General features: G+C 33.4%; 1 protein-coding gene across 6 annotated transcripts in view; it reads right to left on the bottom strand.

Moving 5' to 3' along the window:
* Positions 1-131: 131 nt before the first annotated feature.
* The window catches only part of LOC140045170 (E3 ubiquitin-protein ligase MIB2-like), a 50,080-nt gene continuing 28,528 nt past the window's right edge, over positions 132-21,683 (bottom strand). For 3 of the 6 annotated variants that reach the window (XM_072089964.1, XM_072089961.1, XM_072089966.1), the window contains 17 exons: positions 16,506-16,651; positions 15,236-15,346; positions 14,607-14,711; positions 13,758-13,923; positions 13,303-13,436; positions 12,744-12,892; positions 12,490-12,646; positions 10,903-11,057; positions 10,119-10,245; positions 9,624-9,833; positions 8,778-8,807; positions 6,901-7,079; positions 6,015-6,279; positions 5,784-5,898; positions 4,786-4,851; positions 3,800-3,898; positions 132-3,306 (listed from right to left, as the gene is read on the bottom strand). In XM_072089964.1, the coding sequence (XP_071946065.1) occupies positions 3,032-3,306; positions 3,800-3,898; positions 4,786-4,851; positions 5,784-5,898; positions 6,015-6,279; positions 6,901-7,079; positions 8,778-8,807; positions 9,624-9,833; positions 10,119-10,245; positions 10,903-11,057; positions 12,490-12,646; positions 12,744-12,892; positions 13,303-13,436; positions 13,758-13,923; positions 14,607-14,711; positions 15,236-15,346; positions 16,506-16,651 (2,489 nt within the window). In that variant the 3' untranslated portion in view covers positions 132-3,031. The remainder of the gene's footprint in view (positions 3,307-3,799; positions 3,899-4,785; positions 4,852-5,783; positions 5,899-6,014; positions 6,280-6,900; positions 7,080-8,777; positions 8,808-9,623; positions 9,834-10,118; positions 10,246-10,902; positions 11,058-12,489; positions 12,647-12,743; positions 12,893-13,302; positions 13,437-13,757; positions 13,924-14,606; positions 14,712-15,235; positions 15,347-16,505; positions 16,652-21,683) is intronic. The other 3 variants (XM_072089962.1, XM_072089965.1, XM_072089963.1) reach the window with 3 other exon arrangements.

The following is a 21,683-nucleotide window of genomic DNA, read 5'->3' as shown; positions in this document are numbered from 1 at the left end:
AACAGAGCTTTAGTATTGAAAGCATGGGTAATCTTATAAACTCATTGGTTAAAAAACAATAAGATTTCTAATTCTGTTAGTGGCAGTCACAATTGGGTTGCTTTATTAAGCTTTTATGATGTTACTTTTGGTTTTGGATATTTTCTAGGCTCAGTTAATCGTAGATACTAAAAGATCTCCTCTGTTTTTTTGGGTACGGTAGGACTAAAGATCTCCACAAGGCTGTCCAGTATTGGGAGAGTTCACTGTAGTATATTTGAATTTAAAAAATGTATTTACAAATAGTGTGTTGCCAGCATTAATAAATAGTAATAAATAACATTACTGAAGAAAATATGATAAAACTCAAAATACAAAAATATAAATCTATGTCCACATCTTAAAGATGTATTGTCCCCCATAAACATGAAAAATGAAGATTATTAAAATCAAACCTCGATTATGCCATTTTGTAATTTTAATAAAGTTAATTACTTCCGTAGAAAAAAATTCCGAAAAAATAATGTTTTCACTTATAAAATGACAAAATAAACAGTTAAATTCAATCAAAAACCCATTGGCTGGCAGCCAATTTGACTATTTTTGGCTCTAAATTACAGTTTTTTCAGGTAAATAATTTTTTTTCCGATCCAATTTTTGGTCAAAGTGAATAACTATTATGTGACATTAAAATAGCATATTCAACAAACAAATTTTTAAAAAAATGATTTTTTCAGGGGGACAATACATCTTTAACCAAAGACTTTGTACTATCAATTTTTAACTGATAACTGAAATATTCTCAAGTACATCACCATATATGTACTCCCGGTTTTTTTTTGCTGATTTATACATAAAAGCACTGCATTTTTTTTTCTTAAATAAAAAATCCAAAAATTAAATAAAGTATAAGGTTTAAAAGAAAAACAAAAACTGCTCAAAACAATGTTATCTTCCAAAAAAAGAAAAAAATATTTTAATAAAAAAAATATCAGTTCCATTTTACATTATTTATGATAAAATTTCATAATTACAATCTATATATATAATAAATTTACGTTTTTACAAAAGAAAGACTGTGAATCTGCGTAACAGTGGGCCGGGCATGCCATTCATATGTTTATGGTTGCCAGGCAACACCTAACACCATTGTTGTTAAAGATGTATTGTTCCCCAAAAACATGAGAAATGAAGATGAATAAACAAAAAAAGACCATTCTGCAGTTTTAATAAAGTTAATCACTTCCGTAAAAAAAATTAAAAAAATAATGTTTTCATTTATAAAATAACCAAATAAATTATTTAATACAACCAATAACACTTGGACTTCCAGTCAATATTTTTTGCTTTAAATTACAGTTTTTCAGATAAATATTTTTAAATTTTTGGTCAAAGTGAATAACTATTATGTGACATTATATTAGTATAAATAATATTGTAACATAAAATATACTGAAAAATACAAATACTGAACTAAGTGAACTTATATTATATCAAAGAATATATATCACAAGAATGAGTATTCCGCGATTTTTGCATGAGAAATTTGTAACAGAGAGCTCCAGTGAGTGATGCCCGCCCTCATAAGGGCGGATGTATACATACTAAATAAGACTTGATTTAATAGATATTATACATGTCACATTAAATAGAATTATGATAATAGTTTTTGCAATTGTAAACTATTTTATAATACATATTTATTAACAAACTAGTGTACATTCACTTTTACAGACAATTATTTACTAACATGCTAAGTTAGTTCACAAAAAAGGCCTAACACAGCAACACCAAAAATCAATGAATCGTTACTCAGCACGGCCTATTCTTTACCATTGCCGTGTACTACTCTACGCCCGGTAAATTAAGTATTGTTTTTATGATATAAATTAGTATAAAATACATGTTATTAATAGGACAAAATGTTAAATGTTATTAACATTTATTTGTTTTACCAGAAACAAGTTAAATATAGGAATATTATTAAACAATCCTTCGTGAAAACGCGTAAACACCAACACGCCCGGTCACGCTATCGTAGCGCCCGGTTGATAAAGCAAACTGTTTATACGGCAGTTTTTACTAAATAAATTGCATAAAACGAACAATTAAATATCCAAATAGTATTTAACATGATGTTGGCATGTAGTTGACAACATTTTTTATCATGAAAATACTACCGGTGGTCTAGCCTTTGATTATTGAAACCGTCAAAAAAAGTTGTATACATCCCAGATACATCCACACTTATGGCGGCGCCCTACCACATGGACAATATTACTGTTACAGGGAAAATCGCGGAATACTCATTCTTGTGATATATATTCTTTGATTATATGTACTTGTATTTCAAGAGAATTTTGAGTTTTTTTATTCATGATGTTGATTTGGTATTTTTGTTTATATTTTCAAAGTCATGCTTTTAAGCAAATATAGTACAAAATAATATATTGTAGGAACCTTTTCTTAGGACACCCCTACTAAGGGGACACTTTCCTATGGCCAAGGATTACCAATAGTGAATTAATCACTGTCCTATCAGATAGGTGGTAATCCCCCTGATACAGGGGCTATTTTGTGAACCAGTTCACCGGGGTAATCCCAAACTCTTTTCGAATAATGAACTGGGTTCTTTAAAGTGCACACAGGTTATAACTGTGTACACTGGACCTACGGTTTATAGTCCTTATCCGAGAAGACTTGTTCCACCACCAGAACTAGGAGCGAGTCGGCCTCGAACCCTTGCCGATGTTTGTTGGCTCTTTAAGCAGTACTTTGTTTTAATACAACTGCTAATCACGGGACACTTTGTTGGCCCCGAAAATGTCCCATTAGAGGTTCTACTGTATGTCCAACATATTGTACAAATCATACATTTGTTAGGGTCCCTAATGATCAGCTTCAGCTGGATGGACCACCCTCTTAAAATATTGTTGAAATAAAAATAAATTATTTCATGGTTTCCATGAACTTTTTTATATAACCTACAATCCTTTATGTTTGTTTTTACAGTTATGTTTGTTTTTGTTAATAATGTATGTTAACATGTTTGTCATCCTGTAAACACCTGAATTTTCTTTGTAATCGGTTTCCTACACATTGGACAATGCTTAAGAGGTTTTGCACATTTCTTACACGTACCGTGTCCGCAGAGGAACACCACGTTGCGCTTATTTTCCATACAAATTAAACACAATGTAGACTCTTCTATTTCGCGTACTTTCTCCTTTAGTTTACGCATTTCTTCATAGGTTTCTGGTGCCGATGATGAAACAGCAGAGGGAGTAGCCGCGTCTACTGCATCTGCTTGGTTAGCTTGTGTTCCATCTACATCAAAGTAATAAACATAAATATATTAAAATTGTGACATATAGTTGCATGCACTGTATAAAACAAGTTGCTTTTGGGTTGGACACAAACCTATGACTTCCAGATCACAAACCTGGCATCATACATGTAGACAATAAACCTTATTCTTGCCAGTTGATAGGTTGAGATTCAAACAGTGTGTTCTCAATTTAAATTTGGCGCACACACACAGTGGACAAAAGCAACAAAAAATTCCTCACAAAATAGTGTTTCTGGTGTTTGTCAAAGTGCAAAGTTGTTGCTTAATACAAATGTTATGTCTCTCCCAACTACCATTGAAAAAAATTGGAAGAGGAAAGGGTGGGTCGGAAGACCTATTTCCCCCAGCCAGTGCACATATTGAGTATATATTTTTTCACATCAAATTTGACAACATTCACTCGATATTATTTGCATGACACAACTATTATAAAATGTAGAAAATGCGTAATAAATAAAAATGATAAAACACCTGGCATAGACTTTGAACGACGAGCAAGAGCAGACGACTGCGAGGCTGATGATGAAGGACGAACATTTGATGCACGACGAAGAGGGATTACCATACCATCTAATATCAACATAACAAACAATTCATGCAATATTAAAGACAAATGTTAGTGCAAACAAAGTACTTTAATACAAAGAAATACTGTAGTGTTCTTAAAGCCTGTTTTCAACGAAGCGAATTTGTTCATGCGAATCAGAAGCGTCTGCTTATAGAATACATATTATCTTCCAAATCCCTCTCTGCAATGCATTCTAGTTTTTTTTTCCAGCTTCAGCGAAATTAGTAGTCCGAACAGTTCCTACTTTTTGCGTAGTGAAAAGTTATGCAACCAATCAGAGGTCAGAAAATGAGTTGTCATGCATTTATAAGTATTAATGTGAATCAAACAGTTCAGAGATCAGTTAATACATTTCCATTAAAAAAAATGTTGTTATATCAATCACAATTGGTTTTTTTCTAAACGTTTTTTAATTGATTTCACAAAAAGGCTAGCATAAATCTGTATATACACAGCAAACGTACTCAATTATTTACAATAATATTATCTTTATGATACATTAAAAAATAAAAACCTCAAATATGCAATTTGGAAGATTTAAACAAAAAATGATGGGAAACTCTCATATCTTGATGTGTAATTTTTATGGTGACACACCTTCTTTTTGGGAGAAATTGTCTTTGCCTTTGCACTTATGAGCCTGAAAAGTGCATAGGAACTTCACCTATTCTATAATAGATGCAGGACAATATGCCCTCTTGATAACAGAAGTTTTGGTTTAGGCATTTAAATAAAAATATAGTATACTATCAGTATTTTTTATTTTGTTTAAATAAAATATTCCATTGTTTACAAACAACTGACATATATGAATACCAATGGTGTACAACATGCTCAAGTGTAAAGTGCATTCCTATTGGTGGGTTTTGAATAGCTGGGCGGGGCTTACCTTTTCCAATTCTCTGTGTAATTAATGATTGACATGTGCTGCATGTTTTTGTCTTACTAGAACAATCTGAAAATGGAATACAAAAATATTAATTATTAAATAGATTTCATTATTTACTACTTTTCAAAGTTCTGTCATTAGCCTAGAGGCTTGAATTTTCTCTCTGATAGTTGAATCCATTGTTTGGTTTGTTATGATTTTTACAAAGGTAAATAAAATAAAAAATCATGACCAATCTGTGAATTAAATTTATTTTAAAAATAATTGATTGATTGAAATATATATTTATACTGAGTAACCTCTTCAGTCAAAGACTGGTCTCCCAGAGGGCCCAGTTGGTGATCAGTGGCTGTGATGTACTAATACACCGGGGTAACCCCCTACTCGTCTCAAAAGATGTACTAGGTTCTTTAACGTACACACGAGGTAGATGTGTACACTGGACCTACGGTTTATAGTCCTTATCCGAGAAGACTCGTTCTACCACCAGAACCATGGAGTGAGTGAGCCTCGAACCCATGCCGATGTTATGGCTACGTAATTACGGTTCCACTGTCTTAACCGCTCGGCCACTCACTCACTCATTAGTTAACTTGGTAGTTCAAATTAGTTAGCAAGATACCTAGTTGAACTTGCTAATTCAAACTAGTTAAATTCATAGTTAATAAGATACCTAGGTAACTTGGTAGTTAAAACTAGTAAACAGGACACCTAGTTATCTTGCTAATAAAAACTAGTTAACTTGCTAGTAAAAACTATTTTTAACTAGTTTTTACTAGCAAGTTAACAAGTTTTTAAGGTAACTAGTTTTTAAATTTAAACTTGCTAGTTAAAACTAGTTAACTTGCTAATTATAACTAGTTAACTTGCTAATTATTCTTGATAGTTAAAACTAGTTACAGTATCTAGTTAACTAGTTCAATGGTGAAAAAATGAACAACACTGAATTAATTTGATTGAGTTGATTACTTATTTTAAATATTTGGTATAAAGAATACCTTGACACATAATTCTATGACCACACGGTTGGAATGTAACTTCTGCAAGATTGTTATGGCAACTACAACACTTTATTTCTCCTCCTTCTACTCGTATACGTTGTTTAATGTCCGACTGTGAATACAAATGAATTTACAAAAAATTATATATTTGACAACAAAAACGAGAAATGTTATTTTATTTATTTTATATGCATTATAATTTGGCGTTAAACAAATTTAATCACTAACCTTACAAGTGAAACACTTCTGAAACAAGCCAGCGCAATCCATGCACGCCATGATGTGGCCACAAGGCTGGAAAATACAATTAGCTGTGGTATTGCACATACGACATTGGGTCATGATTTCAGATAGGTTACTGAGCGTGCTCGGTGACCTTAAATGTTGACTTTTGGTACGTTGTGCAACCTGTGGTGCTCCTTGTTTGCTATTTGATGAGGATTGGGGTCTGCTACTGCTTACCCGTTGCTCCGCCTCTTTTTGTGAAGACCTACTAAAAAAAGTATAATTTAAATCATTCATTTAAGCACATTTATTGTATACAGTATCTTTTCTATTTAATATTTTATTTTATTTTTTATGTAATTTGTTTTTAAATATCTGTTAATTATTACATGTTACAACTACTTATCCTCAGTCTACACTACACAACTAGATTGACAAAGAAGTGTGATGTGCCCAAATATGGCAGTGATATGACATCATTATGTCCATATATATGGACACATCACATTTTTTTGTCACATAAAGTTTGATAGTGTAGACAGCATATATGCCTATCTTCTGCAAAGAGGGAAGCACTTGAACAAAGGATAGGTCTATATGTATTCATATTGTATTGTAATTTTGTACATATATATTTTTATTTTATTTCTCTGTATGTTTGCTTTATGTATTTTTTGTAACGGGTCTTACAATTACAGATACCAATTTTATTTTCTTAAGTAAGATCCATGCTTTTGCCTTTGCTAAATAAATTTAAACTTGAACTGAATTGTTTTAAGAATGCATTGTATTTTTGTAGTAGAGATTCAAACAAATAAATGTATTTATTAATTATGAATAAACAATATTAAAATAAATTTCTGTACACTCAAGTATACAAATAACTTACGATTTCATGTCCATAAACTTCTTAATAGATTTGGCAACTTTCTGGTCATTTATCATATCTAGCGGAGTTTTACTCTTATGGTTTTTACGAAGTGGATTAGCACCCTCGTGTATTAGATAGCATGCTACAATTGTACTTAAACGGTGGTCTAGATTTTCTTCTTTCAGACTTGCCTGGATCTAAGTGAACAGAAGGAAAAATACTGAAATTAGATAAATTTTTAAAAGAAAATAAAGTAAAACATCTATTAAGGGGACACATTAAAAAAACAACAAAGCTTCCCTTTCTTTAAATTATTATTTTTTATATCATACACATCCGACAGGATTAATATTCTGAAAGTTTCATTTGAGGCTTAGGGAGTGGAGTAGGGGTGTCCCAAAGTTTGGATAATTTTGAATGAAAATTATTCCAAATGTAAGATTGACTTTTACTATACCAGTTGCTTAAAATGAAAGGGAATTTTCCCACTTTCACCAGAAAATTAAACAAGCACAGCAACAGATTCAGTAGGATCACATATCTAATTATTATATATTAAATAATATAAAATAGTTGATAATTATTTATCTATTATTTTCTAGCAATACAGACAAATAAAGCACAATTAAGTATACAACAAGTACAGAGAAGAAACCGTTTAACATAACATTGTTTAAAACAGCTAAATACAGTTAAATAACGAAAAGAAATGAACATGGATTCTAGTTAACTGTTAACTGTAATTTTTATGGTCCTCAAGCTTAACATCCTATCAAAATGATGAGGCAATAAGAGTAAAGCATCTTGCCCAAAGATGTATTAAATCAGTATGGTACAGATAGGCTCACCCCCAAGCCTACAACATGCAAGTCCGATATCATTATACCATCACTCTCCGCTATATACAGCCCCCGCCGCTATTCCTATCCAGAATGCAACCAGGCCCAACGTTGCTTAACTTCAGTGATCTGACGAGAACCGGTGTTTTAATGCAGTATGGCCTTTGGAAGCATCTTGTATTATAGGACAAATTTTAAACTTTTCGATCTGATAAATATCTCATTATTATTGTATTTTACTATGTTATGTGTTAAACATATTGACTATATATTCCAATGTCTCACAATATAGTTTATAGCAATACTATATTACTAAAACTTAAATACTATTATTTGCATAAGCTATTTGTTAGTGAACCTCTATTTAACAGTAACACCCAATAGATTCTAAACCACAAACAGTAACAAACAGGTCACCAATACTATATTACTAAAACTTAAATACTATTATTATTATTTGCATAAGCTGTTTGTTAGTGAACCTCTATTTAACAGTAACACCTAAACATAGATTTTAACTACTGCTGCAATACAATAGATGTTAATACTATCTATAAGCTTATACAAAGCACATGTTTTTCTTTTCTTATTATGGAACCATGGTTACGTAATATAGCAACCTAAATTAACCCGAGTCTGAATAAAAATCTTCAAATCAAAAAGAAAAACTTGTCTCGTTTTTAGGCGATCCTCACAAACACCCAAAGATTAAATATGTCGATGGAAACTGTATGTGTGTTGGGATTATACCCTTTAACAGTCCAAGGGAAGGGGTGGGATTGGTGTAATGGGATATCAACATGACAGGAATTTGAAAATCGTTTTTTGGGCGATGGTCTATAAAGAATAATAGCATAGTTTAAACTATGCAAATCCCCTTGATTAAAATGTCAACCATGATAGCATCATCAAAAGAAAAAGACACTTTTCTGTCTTGTTTTTTTCTCGATTTCTTTTTTTTCTAGAGAATTTTACTTTACCTATTATAAACTTTAAAATTTAATTTGAAGATTTGTAATTTCAGATTAAGTTGAAGCTTTTGACCTTTGAACCTACCTTCGCAAGCCGTTTCATTGATGATGAAATCTGAAATCATCATCACTGGGTAATTAGTATGCTAATAAAATCTAAAGAATGTTTTGTTTTATGTTGTTTTAAAGCTCAGGTACAGGCATGAATTTTACATATAATATCTGGTTAATTGTACATAAATCAAAAATTTGTAAAAAAAATCAAGACGAAAAAACATGAATTTCCTTTAATATGGTCAAATACAAAATTTAGCAATATTCTGCCATAAAAACCAGGAAGAATTTTTTTCAGTAGTTAGGTAGTTAACCTAATGTAATAACATGTCTGGTGACTCCCTAGAAGGTGAAAAAAGATGGTGGATATACGGTGGATAATTTTTGCTATAGCATGAAAACAAAAATCTGAAGTTGAATAAAAATACCAGAAATGTAAAATTCAAGTTATATTACCTATATTTAGTCATCTGATAACATTTTTGACCACACCGTTTAGTTTTCATAGCTTTTTAAAATGCCTCTCTATTTACACAATTTGTGTACAAAAGAATAGAGATTTTACTGTGTAATTTGAACTATCAAATTTTGTTTGTTACTGATAAGAAAGTGCTTATTTTCAACAAGCTCGTGTAACACAAATAAAATCCCAAAAATGATGAAACATAGGGGAAACTATAGATCGATGATTATTGGAATGTATGATCAATAGAAATTTTGTGCCCGCACCTGGCCTTTAAAAAAACACTAAAATTAACTTTTAATAAAAAAAATATTTTCACAATAATATTAGTATATTAAAGCTGATTCTATTTCTGTTCTTTAAAAACACTGCCCTCAATATTTTTAAACAGACAATCCCAGATGTTAGCCTCACCTTAGTTGCAGCAGTTGCAAGCTCTGTTGGTGAGTTTAGAGCCTGTCGCATCAAGGCTAGATGCAGTGCTGTGTCACCATCTTCATCTTCTGAGTTGACATCAGCGCCTTTTGTTACTAATAACTCTACAATGTTTGTGTGTCCCTGACTGACCGCCAGAATGAGTGGGGTCTGTTGCCGGTTGTTTCTAATGTCCACTTCACAGTGACCCTTATGTAATCAAGAAAAGAGAAATTCGTATCGGTCAATTTGGCAATAACACACATAATTTCTTGGTAAAGCCTAACATTTTTGCATACAACAAGGATCATACAACTCACATTGATATCTCAACACACAGCACTATAGGAGTAGTGGTGTGTGACTACGTAAGTGGTGACATTAAACTTGTATATCTGATTGGCCATGGTCCCTCTATATCGTGCTACGTTAATGTTGGAGTTGACTCTCTATTTCACTATATAATCTTTTAGCAATAACAATAACAATCTTTACCTTGGTTATTAGTATGTCCGCAACTTCTCGATGGCCATTCAGGGCGGCAAGATGCAACGATGCAAAGCCATCGTCTTTCCTTACATCTGCCAACTGCCTAGCCTTCACTAACAGTTTATCAGCAGCACTGGTAGAAACACGAAAAATTGTCATTAGAAATCCTAAGATATATTGTACCCCTAAAAAATGTGTTTTTGTTGAATATGGCATTTTAATGCAATTTGACCAAAAAAATCAGAGTGAAATTTACCTGAAAAAAGTTGTAATTTAAAGCAAATATTGTCAAATTGACTGCCAGCCAACAAGTTTTTGGTTGAATTTAACCGCTTGATTTGTCTTTTTTAATTGAAAACATTATTTTTTCCTTATTTCTTTCTACGGAAGTGATTAATATTATTAAAGCTACGGCATATGGCCTATTTAAAGTCTGATTTTATTCATTTTCATTTTTCATGTTTTGGGGGACAATACTTCTTTAAACAGTTATCTACAGCAATTAATTGTCACATGATTTGTTGTCACATAGCATAATACGAAGTTATACAACAATATTCATCATAATACCATAGAAGTTTTTATAAATGTATACAGTATATTCATGACAGGCATGGAGAAACACTAAACCAACCAGAGAAGTAACTATTGATCAAAGATGAGGAAATCTACGAGACTGAGAAAAAACCATGTCAACTGAGACTCGATTCCTAAATAGTGGACCACTGGGGCTGTCATGGTATATTCAAATATAATTTTAGATTGTAAAAACCGAGATCTAAGTACTTACAACTTATTACCCTTGAGAGCAGCATGGTGAAGTGAATTGAATCCTTTCTTGTTTTTTACGGTCAAATCTATTGACGGTGCATCTATCAACATTTCAATTATTTCTTTGTTATTTTTAGCGACTGCATCGTGGAGGGCAGAATCACCATACGCATCCTGAAGGCAAAATTATATATTTAATTTATAGACACAATTCATTTATTTGCTTATAAAACAGTAGACACAAGTTTGATAGTAAAACAAATAATTAATGTTCATGAGTTCAATAGTAAAAACAATTTAATGAAAGACACTACGAAAGGTCGGTAGCATCAAATTTAAATTATTGTTATTATATTAGGATGGCACTAAGCTAAACATTGTTTATTATAATGTTAATTGGTTATACCAGGGATGTCACCACGCTGGTCAGCCCCGACCAGCACTCAACATTTCCGACCAGGATTTACAGGCTGCCGACCACCACTATTATTTATTAATCATTACGATATTTATATTAGGCCTAGGCCTAACTAAAATTCGTACTAAAACATTTTACCTAGCACATCGTCAAGCTAGCCTCATATAGATAAGACAAAAGACTACAGCAAATGTTTCCGTGGTTACGTACGTTACTTTATTTGTAACACAATACCAGGCCTACCCTGCCCTGGTATTCATTGTTACAGCTTGTGAGTCATGGCGAACAACGTGCTACACAGCACAGTGTACAAGTTTAAAGTTCACATAGCGACCATTCAAGCGTTTTATTTTGCACAGATTAAAAATACAAACAAGTACGCAGTAATTAAAAATGTACAACTACATAGACCCAAACAAAATCATTTTTAATTGCTGAATGTTTTGTCACCCTGCTTTAATTATATTATGTTACTAGTTTTACATTTTTGTACTCTACGAACTATTAAAAAAAATAAAAAAACATGCGCATGGTTTCAGTGAGACCGGGCAAGTTCGTTCGTTTATGATCGCCGAGCATGGTACAATAATTCCACGTCCCTGGGATAACTTCAGGTTGCTGAACTTCAGTTAACCCATAAACACGTGTCTGTTTTTGCCGGCCATGCACTACATGCTTGCCGCACAGTTGTGAAACAAAAAATCCGGAATTCGCGAAAACGCTAAAAAACTCTCGCGCAAAAGAACACGAACATTATATCGAGCAACAAATAGTAAGGTCTAGGCTAATAATTTATCTACAGTATTTGATTAGGGATTAGGCCTAAATAAGGAAGCGCCTGTTTTTGTGGAATTCAGATTTTGGGGCATCTATCTAAGCCTTGGCTAGGCCTAGTGGTCGTAGTGTCTACAAGGCTAGGCCTAAGCCTGACGCGATCTATTGCTATTCATTTCGTAAGCATTTTTTTGTTTTCGCGAATAATAACGGCGACTCCCCGGTGGTACAAGGTTAGGCCTAGACCTGACGCAATTTGTTGTTATTTATTTTCATAATTCTTTATGTTTCGCTAAAATAACGACAAACCCCCGGGAAATTTGCCGACCGGCACTCCAAAAAGCTGGTGACATCCCTGGTTATACCGTACACTCTTTGATTACATTTTTGATAGAGGGCTACAGACAACTATACCTGTTTATTGATGTCGCACTTGTGTTTGAGTAGAGCACGCACACATCTTGTAAAACCTTTATTGACTGCCACATGTAGACTACTGCAACCAACGTTATTCAAAGCGTTTACGTTAGCACCTTTCGACAGTAGAAATGACGCCACTTCTGGCTGATTGCTGCGGAAATCATTATAATTAAAGTGTACGTAGTTAAATAAAATAATAAACAAAATCATTTAATAAATATTGCGAGAAGCATACATAACACACATACCCAAATATTGCATAATGAAGAGCTGTATCTCCATCCTGGTCTTTTAGTTCCAAATTAGCCTTAGCAACCACAAGAACCTTGATGACCTCTACATGACCTTGGTGGCTAGCAACCTGCAGCGCTGTCTTCCCTGTATTTTTTGCATCAACCTAGAAAAGATGGAAATGTTTTGACTGACTGCTAATGTAATTTAGAAATGAGAGCCCTCTATTTCGTTGATACGGAATAACAGAATAAGACAAACAGCTCTGGTAGAAACATGTAGCTTACTAACTACATTATTACAATTTAAACAGAATTATTTATTTAAAAAAATATTTTACACCTTTTGGAAAACCTAGGCCAGGTGGGCCTTCGAATTGAATCTGCCTAAGGAAAAATAATTAGAGTAGAATATAGAATGTAATTTTGAGAATTGCCATTTGAATTAGTCCCAGGGAGCACATATTCCAAAACTGTCTCAATGAAATACCGTATTTATTTATATAAACGCCGCGCTTAAAATAAACGCCCCCTCAAATAAATACGGTAGTGTTTTAATGCAACTCTCAGTACTTACCCACTCAGGATGTTTAGCAAGTATATCAGTGACAGCCCTAGCATTGCCATGTGCCGCGTCACTAACCAGCTTATCACAACTCTCGGTGCTTAAGTTCACAGATACAATCTGGTCTATAAGAGCTTGCATGTGGCCTGCAAATAAAGAGATTAGTTTTATAAGTATTCTTGAATATCATGTTCAAAGAACAGGTTCTATTACATATTCACAAATGTAGTTGAGCTGTAGCTTGGTGGTTAACGTGCTTGCTTCCAATCTCAAGCTTTTTAATCCTGACCTAGTGCAGGGTTGCATCTTATGACTCCACTACCTAAGCCTCAAATGAGACTTAGTTTATACAAGCATGATAAAATAATTTATCTATCCTGTCACTGGCGAGTTACTCGCTGCTGGTGCCTAAAAGTATAGGATAGTTTTGCCTTTAATAATAATATTAGAGTAATTCATTTAATCACCTTTTTCTTCTTCTCGGTCTGGTCTCATTGTGTTATTAATGTCTGTTCTATTTTGTGACACTGGTACAACGCACGCTGGGTTTAACGTCCATGGAGCAGCATCAATCAACACACGCAAATCACCATCAGAATATATTCTTAATACTTTACCTACTTTACCAATTATCTGCAAGAAAATGAAACTCTTAATAAATTGGAGGAAATTGTTCAATATCTTGTAAGATGCTCACTGTCTAAAGCTTTGTCTACACTATCAAATTAGTTTGACAAAATAGTGTAATGTGCCCAAATATGGTAGTAATATTCCATTTTATTTGGGCTGGGCTGGGAATATCAGTAAAGGGTATAAAGACCGAATTGAAAAGGTGCTGGGTAGAGCGGGGAAAGTAATTGGTTCGTCTGTGCAAACGCTCGACTCTTTCTACAGCGAACGTCTTGCCGATGTGTTCCATACTATATTGGAAGACACCAACCATCCTCTTCATAAGGACATTATCGGCTCCGTTATCGTTAGAAGTGGTAGGATGAGGACGGTGAATGCGCAGACGGACCGTTACAAGTACTCGTTCTACCCAGCTGGGATAAAGGCATTATAACAAAACATTTGTTAGATAGTCCCCGTTATATTTATATTTATTTTAGGCAAGCCAAGGTTTATGAGCACTGTAATTTCCATTATTATTTTGGACAATAAATGAATCTGTATCTGTATCTGTATCTGTATCTGTATCTGTATCATCATCATGTTTGGGCACATCACATTTTGTTGTCACATAAAGTTTGATAGTGTAGACAAGGCACTCTTTGTAAAGTATCCATGTATTATAATCACTGTTATAGTATACTTACTACACGCATATTTTCTGTCCATTCCCCATGCCCTGATTGCAGCTGCTTAATTTTTGAAACATCATCTAAGACACGAACAATATCGTTTACTGCATAAAATTCAACCTACAAACAAATTAGACAATTAATATGATATAAAGGGGGTGGGGGGAAGGCGTAACCTGAAAATATATTCTCGTAAAAGACAAAGGTCAATTAAATGTCAATTTTCATTGCGACTATTAAAGTTTATCCTTGATTTGGTTCATTTCATCTTATCATTATATCGTGGCAAAAAAAGATAGTCAGATGATCATATCAGGAGACCTTTAGGGAAGAAGAACGTTGATAAATGAGCACGTTCACTCATGTGTGCAATTTACTCAAAATATTATTTGAGTAGCAGCAGGGAAGAGGGGCAGCAGGTTCACTGGAGCGAATCAGAATTATTTGGCATCTTCAGAAAAAAAATGTTAAAAGCTCAGATACAGCCATGAATTTAAGATTATAAAATTTGGTTAAATATTAAAGTAACTAAATAAAAAAAGTGAAATTTCTCTTAAATTGCAAAATTCTGCTATTAAACCAATCTTAATTTTTTCTTTTAAAAATATAAATTTACTATGCAAATGAAATAATTGTATACATACCTTGATTAATGCACCTGCATGGAAGGTCCACCTGGTGCCTGAACTATGATACTGCACCCTGATATCACCCCTGTCAGTTACTCGATGAACTACCCCCACTTTTCCAATATACTGGGAAAAAAACATGAACCAAACAAATAAAAACAAGTACATTATTACTGATGGAACAATGATATTTCACAAAATCAGAGTTGGTCAGACTAGTCCATTATTGCCGGAAGGAATATTGTTTGTATTATAGCTCTCCCTAGAAAGAGCAAGGGATATTTTCTATTAATTCGGGTAAGTAGGACAAAAGCCAAGCCACTACAACCAAAATAATATCTCTAGGAATGGATGGCAGCCTTAAAAATGTTGTCCATAATGGCGACCATAATGAAATTATAGATAAACAGCCATAACAAAATCTAAAATTGTGGCCATAATGAAATCTAATATGGCAGACATAATAAAATCTAAGATGGCAGATATAATGAAATCTAAGATGGCAGCCAAAATGAAATCTAAGATGGCAGCCATAATGAAATCAAAGATGTCGATGGCATAATGAAATCTAAGATGGCAGCACTAATGAAATCTAAGATGGTAGCCATAATGAAATCTAAGATGGCAGCCATAATGAAATCTAATAATGGTAGCCATAATGAAATCAAAGATGTCGGTCATACTGAAATCTACGATGGAAGCCAAAATGAAATCTAAGATGTCAGTCATAATGAAATCTAAGATGTCGGTCATAATGAAATCTAATATGGTAGCCATAATGAAATCTAAAATGTCAGTCATAATGAAATCTAAGATGTCGGTCATAATGAAATCTAAGATGGCAGCCAAAATGAAATCTAAGATGGCAACCATAATGAAATCTAAATTATCGGCCTTAATGAAATATTAGATAAAAGTCCATAATAAAAAAAAATTGTGGCTACTGTTTAAGGAAATCTAAAAATGACAACCATAATAACTAAAATGGCAGCCAGAATAAATTTAAGATGCTGACAACCTAAAAACTACATATTCCAAAAATTGATGGCGTCCATTGAAATCTAAGATGGCAGCACGAATAAAATCTAAAATTGTGGCCATAATGAAATTGAAAATGGCAGCTATAATAAATCAAAGACGGCATCTAATGAAATCAAAAATTGTGCCCATAATGAAATCTAAAACGATGACCATAAAATAACTAAAATGGCAGCCATAATGAAATCTGAGATGTTGACCACCCAAAAACCATTTCAAAAAATTGTCAACATGGTTTGTCTTTTACCTCTGCCATTTTTGGGTTCCATCCGCCATGTCCCTCCTGCATGGCCTTCAGAATGTCCTCCTGCAGGACTACCTTTACCTTGTCTCCGACATTAAATGTGTTTTTCTTTCCTTCTGTAGTAGTAGGCGACATCTCCAACTTTTCACCTTTAAGGGGAAAAAAAATCATTTTTATATTGTAAAATAATATTTTCAAATATATTTAAAAGAAACAAAGTACATGTGAATTAATTCTATAAGATAAAAATAATGGCAGTCATATAAATGATATAAATGATGATATCAACTTCATTAATATGAAATATAATAAGAATAAATATTGATGAAAAGAAAAAGGATAAGATATTTAATGTGTATTAAAGCATTAACAATTATATCTGATAATGTGTATAATTCTTTGCATTTAAAACATATTATTCAATAAATTGTCTTAATCAAACATTTTTTCCAGCAATAAGTAAAATTGAAATTCTAGTAACATCCATTTTAATCAAATAAAAAAAATCCTCTAACATTTTATTTCCATCCACTTTATCAAATTTTCCCATTTACGATGAATTCAATATCTCTAAATTATTTTAAAAGACATTTGATTACAAACAATGATATATTCCTGCGAATGAACGATCATTCCGGTTGACGCTGTGATTTTCTCACGGGTGCCATTTCGTTTAATCAAAATGAGAAGATCGCTCGAAACTGATAGAGTGAATTGAGCAAACGACGGCGCCAGAGTGGTAATCACGATTCATGGATCTCCGTCGTGAACCATCAATTCCGAGGTTAATGCACAGTTTTCACTTTGGTTTATTTTTAATTCTGTAGCTTTATTTGGTTATAAAAAGCAATTTGTATAATATTTCACATCACACACATACTGTTTTTATCTTCATTTGGAATGAAGTCTTCGAGTGAATTTAGATAACTCACTGTTATAGTAGGAAGTTCCACTGGCAAAGATTAATGATAAGGAATGACTGCCTATAGTCTATCTATTTTATGTACAAAGTTATACATAGAATACATGCCAAATACTTACGGCAGGGAGATATAAAATTTTATTTTACATCTCTCTGCTAGATTTTATGAAAGTATACTATTAAGAAGAATGAAAGGTGCCCGTTCAGGCTGGTAAGTTAGTTCCTAGCAAGCATTAAACAAGGTCAGCACTGTACCCATAACCAACTTGCTTATTAATAACATTAACTTTGACCAAAAATTAGATAGAAAAATAAAAAGTTATTTTAACCTGGAAAAATGTAATTTAAATCAAAAGAGGTCAAATTGATTTTAGCTCTCTCCATTGTGTTTTGGTTTTGTGGAAGTTGCTTATATTATTCTTTCTCTTTTTGTATTTTGTATGATTTGTATATCCGAAATAAAGAAAATAAATGAATTATAAAGTGGACATAGGAACATGTGGTAATTTCACACTAGCCCACTGGGTACAAACAAATTATGATGGCATTTTACTTGAGCAAGTCCTTGTGGAGGATGTGTGGAAATTGAACAAATGTCATCCTAAGTTACACAAAACCAGTTTCTATGGATTCAAAAATACTTTGAAATACACGTTATTTTATCGGAGAAGAGTTGAGAAATTTTGAATGTGTAGACATGCTTCCAGTCTGTCATCTGTTTTGAATTACGGTAATCGTCAGACCACGACGACAATTTAATCATAATGCGGGCTGTAGTCAAAGAGATCTATGAAACATTGCGTATCACATTGGCTATTTGTCGGCCATTTGCCAATCATTAGAAACGTGTAAGTGATAAGTTTCGCTAAGATCATCACTTCAGCTATCAAAAAAATTACATTGTAGCTGAACTATATATTACGATTGATTTGTTGGTGCTACAATGTAAAAAAAAGCAATTACATTCCTTTATCCTTCATTGCATATCTGGGAAGAAATTTAATATTTTAATTTGCCATTTGATAATTATATTTAACACTAGATACTTAAGTTCCAAACTATATATAAATAAATAAAATAAGCGGTTTTAAATGGAGAAACCAATTGTGATGTCGTCACATTGAAATTCTCTGAAATATTCATCGTTTATGAAATCTATCAGAAATAATAAAATCATCATTTATTTTTATTTCAAGATGCCATTGTCATTAAACATTGAAATTGTTCAAAAGTCGGCAATAGTAACCAGTCTAAGTATTTTCGGATTGCAGGCATCAACTTGGCGACAATGAGACTAAATAATCATAGAGAAAGCATCGGATAAAATTGTACATTTTACAGAAAAAATGGAAAGCATGTGTTATAGAGCAGCATAATCCCAATATGTGTAATTGAAAAATGGTTGAAGAACCGGAATAAAATATAAGTTAATGGACGACGGAATAATTGCTAACTATTCAATCTAAGAAAGAAGTATTAGCTTTTTACATACAATTCTGAAGTTACAATTTCAAATAATTGTTTTGAAAAATGTTTACAACATTCAATATACATTATTTAACTGAAGTGATATGTATTCAGTTTATGTAAAGTAAGGTGTAGTGTAGTAAGTCCCGTATTCATTTCTGAACGTAGGGGAATGAGTAGTCTGGGCACCAGACAGAGTTTTGTCTTAATATTAGTAAAAATATAAATATTTTTGCACATATGGCGTTTCATACGTGTATTACTTGAGTTTGTATACTCTGTCTGGGGAAACAAGCACAAGTCATGTGGTTTGACACCAAGAATTCTTGGTGCATAGATTATACGGTTGACTAGTTTCAGCTGCATGCGATTGGCTACTCACTCGTACGCTGTTTTAATATTCATATTTTAGAATTTCAAAGACTCAACTAAGATGATGCGCATGCGCTATGTTACGTTTAGACAATGTGTGGTGACGTACACACGTGTGTACTTTTGTACATTGATGAAAGTTTTTGAAGGCTAGAAATGATCTTATATGCCTAGTAGTCTGGTAAACATTTGATGGGATTTTCTCCAAGAACATGAAAACTCTTCTTGATAATGATAGGCTAGCTTCTTCGCAAATTAAACATTGAATGGATTTATTATGTGGAGATTATTTAAGACCCTGTCCTCCTCCTAGCCTGTCCTGTCTGTGTGGTGGTGTAGCTCTGTTGTGTGCCGGTGGTGGTATGTGCCTTATTGACGTTTTATGGCAGGTCATAGGCCTACGTACAAGTTGAGTTGGCCTACGAAGGAGGCCTAGACAATTAATAAACAAACAACTTGGCAACACGATTTTATATTTCAACAGTTGTTCAGTCTCGATTGTACATTCAGCACTATACGTACTCGATCTTTTCATTTTTAAACAAAAAGATCATTGGTTGGTTCGAAATCCATATTTACATACCGCCCGCCCATATGGCAGGGGGTGAAGGCCTGGGTAGCAGGGAGGGAGAGGTCCGGGTAGCAGGGAGGGAGGAGGCCTGGGTAGCAGGTAGGAGTGGCAGTGAAAAGCAGTGGCTTTGACAGAGTGGAGGTCTAATAATAATAATAATCATGGAAAAAAGAATCCTCTTTATATAATAAAGACTTTAAAACAGTTCAATCAAGAAAACATCCTCCCTCTGACCTTACTGAAAAACTGTACTTTAATGACTCACAATATTCATAGAATTAAGAAGGAGTTGGTATTGATTAAGTAACTGTCGGTATCGTATTCAGCAAATGAGACCGTATTATTCATTATGCGTAACTGTTTAATTGCAGTCAAATGTATAGAAGAAAAGCAATTGTTATTTAACCCTTAGGTTCTAATATCATTACTAATGACTATGTCTAAAGGTAGAGTGTAGAGGTACTGTAATCTGAATCAGCCGTAAGAAATGTGTTAAAAGTGCATAAACCCTAGAAAGAGAAGATCATAAAATGAGGTTAGATATCACAGTGGTGTACTTATTAAGATACAGTAGCTGACAGTAAAGAACAGAACATAGCTACTAGCAAGCTTGGTTCCTACTTAGCAGCAAAGCAATGTTGTAGGTACAACGAAGTGCATTGACCAATCACGAGCGGCATTTCGGGAGATCCATCTTGTCATGCTTTGTAAAATTACTTGCGACACACCTACGCCCCTGTGTTGCGTAAACCGAGCTTTAAAAAGCTCAATAAAAAGAAAATAACCTCCACAGCTATTATTTATGAATACAGTAGAACCTCAAGTTCTTTGGGACACCAGTTCTGAAGTTGTTCTCTGCACACTAGATGAAGCTTTGGTTTTATATTTGCAATTTCTAAGATAAAATCACTGAAAATTTGGACAGTGTAGTGTGAAGTGCAATAACTGGTTGGAGAGCATAATGGCTGGGCTTCAAATGGTTTGAGTTGGGTTATATTGCTAGGTGGATTGGCTAGCTTGGATTACAGCCTGCAGGTCTTTATACAGTATTTCTGGCTGGGTTAATACAGTATATAGCTAGTGAGTGTTACTTAAAGCCCCATTCCCTACGTTTTTTAGATCTAATTTAAGATCACAAACTATATTTAATGTAAAAATAATACTATATGGTCCTATTGCAATAACTTTTTTCGTCTTTAAACGGTTAAAAATGTGAAAAATAAATCGATTCTAATAATTATAGCGGCCCGCTATAAATCCCAAAATGCATTGCGCGCGGATTGATATTTTTGTTTTTCACCTGTAATTCGCCCACTTTTCGATCGATCGTGAAGCCAAAACAAATGGAAGACTCCTAACTTTTCAGCGAAAATACCGGGTTTTCCCCAATTTGTATCAACGGAGTCTGGCAAAAATAGAAAGACAATTAATGCAGCAACTATACAACGTCAGGCTAGGTATATAGCTAGCGTACGATGTTCGTACGTTATTGATGTTTACCAGCTAGGCCTACAAAACTAAGCCTAGCTAGGCTAGGCCTAAGACCGTCCACGAGAGGTCGATCGCCGCGAGCTACTTAGGTAGTGCATTGTTTCTCACTTTTTATCATAATTTACCATAAAACGTACATTAAAGACAAGGAATGACATGGTTTAATGTTTTTAAAGTGATATATATGTATTATTTTCCAAAAAACGTCCAAAATTGCAGGGAAGGGGTCTTTAAAATATCTACAGTACATGCCTCTGTACCACCTCCTTAATAAATATGTGAATAAAACGGACAAGGTGTCTGTAGAATGTTAAATTAAAACTGCGGGCCAGTCTATTATGGTGATGGTTAGCTTGGA

The sequence above is a fragment of the Antedon mediterranea genome, chromosome 3 (genome assembly GCF_964355755.1).
Source record: "Antedon mediterranea chromosome 3, ecAntMedi1.1, whole genome shotgun sequence".
Classification (NCBI taxonomy): Eukaryota; Metazoa; Echinodermata; class Crinoidea; order Comatulida; family Antedonidae; genus Antedon; species Antedon mediterranea.
Note: the sequence above shows the minus strand (reverse complement) of the source record. Positions and strands in the feature narration are given on the sequence as shown.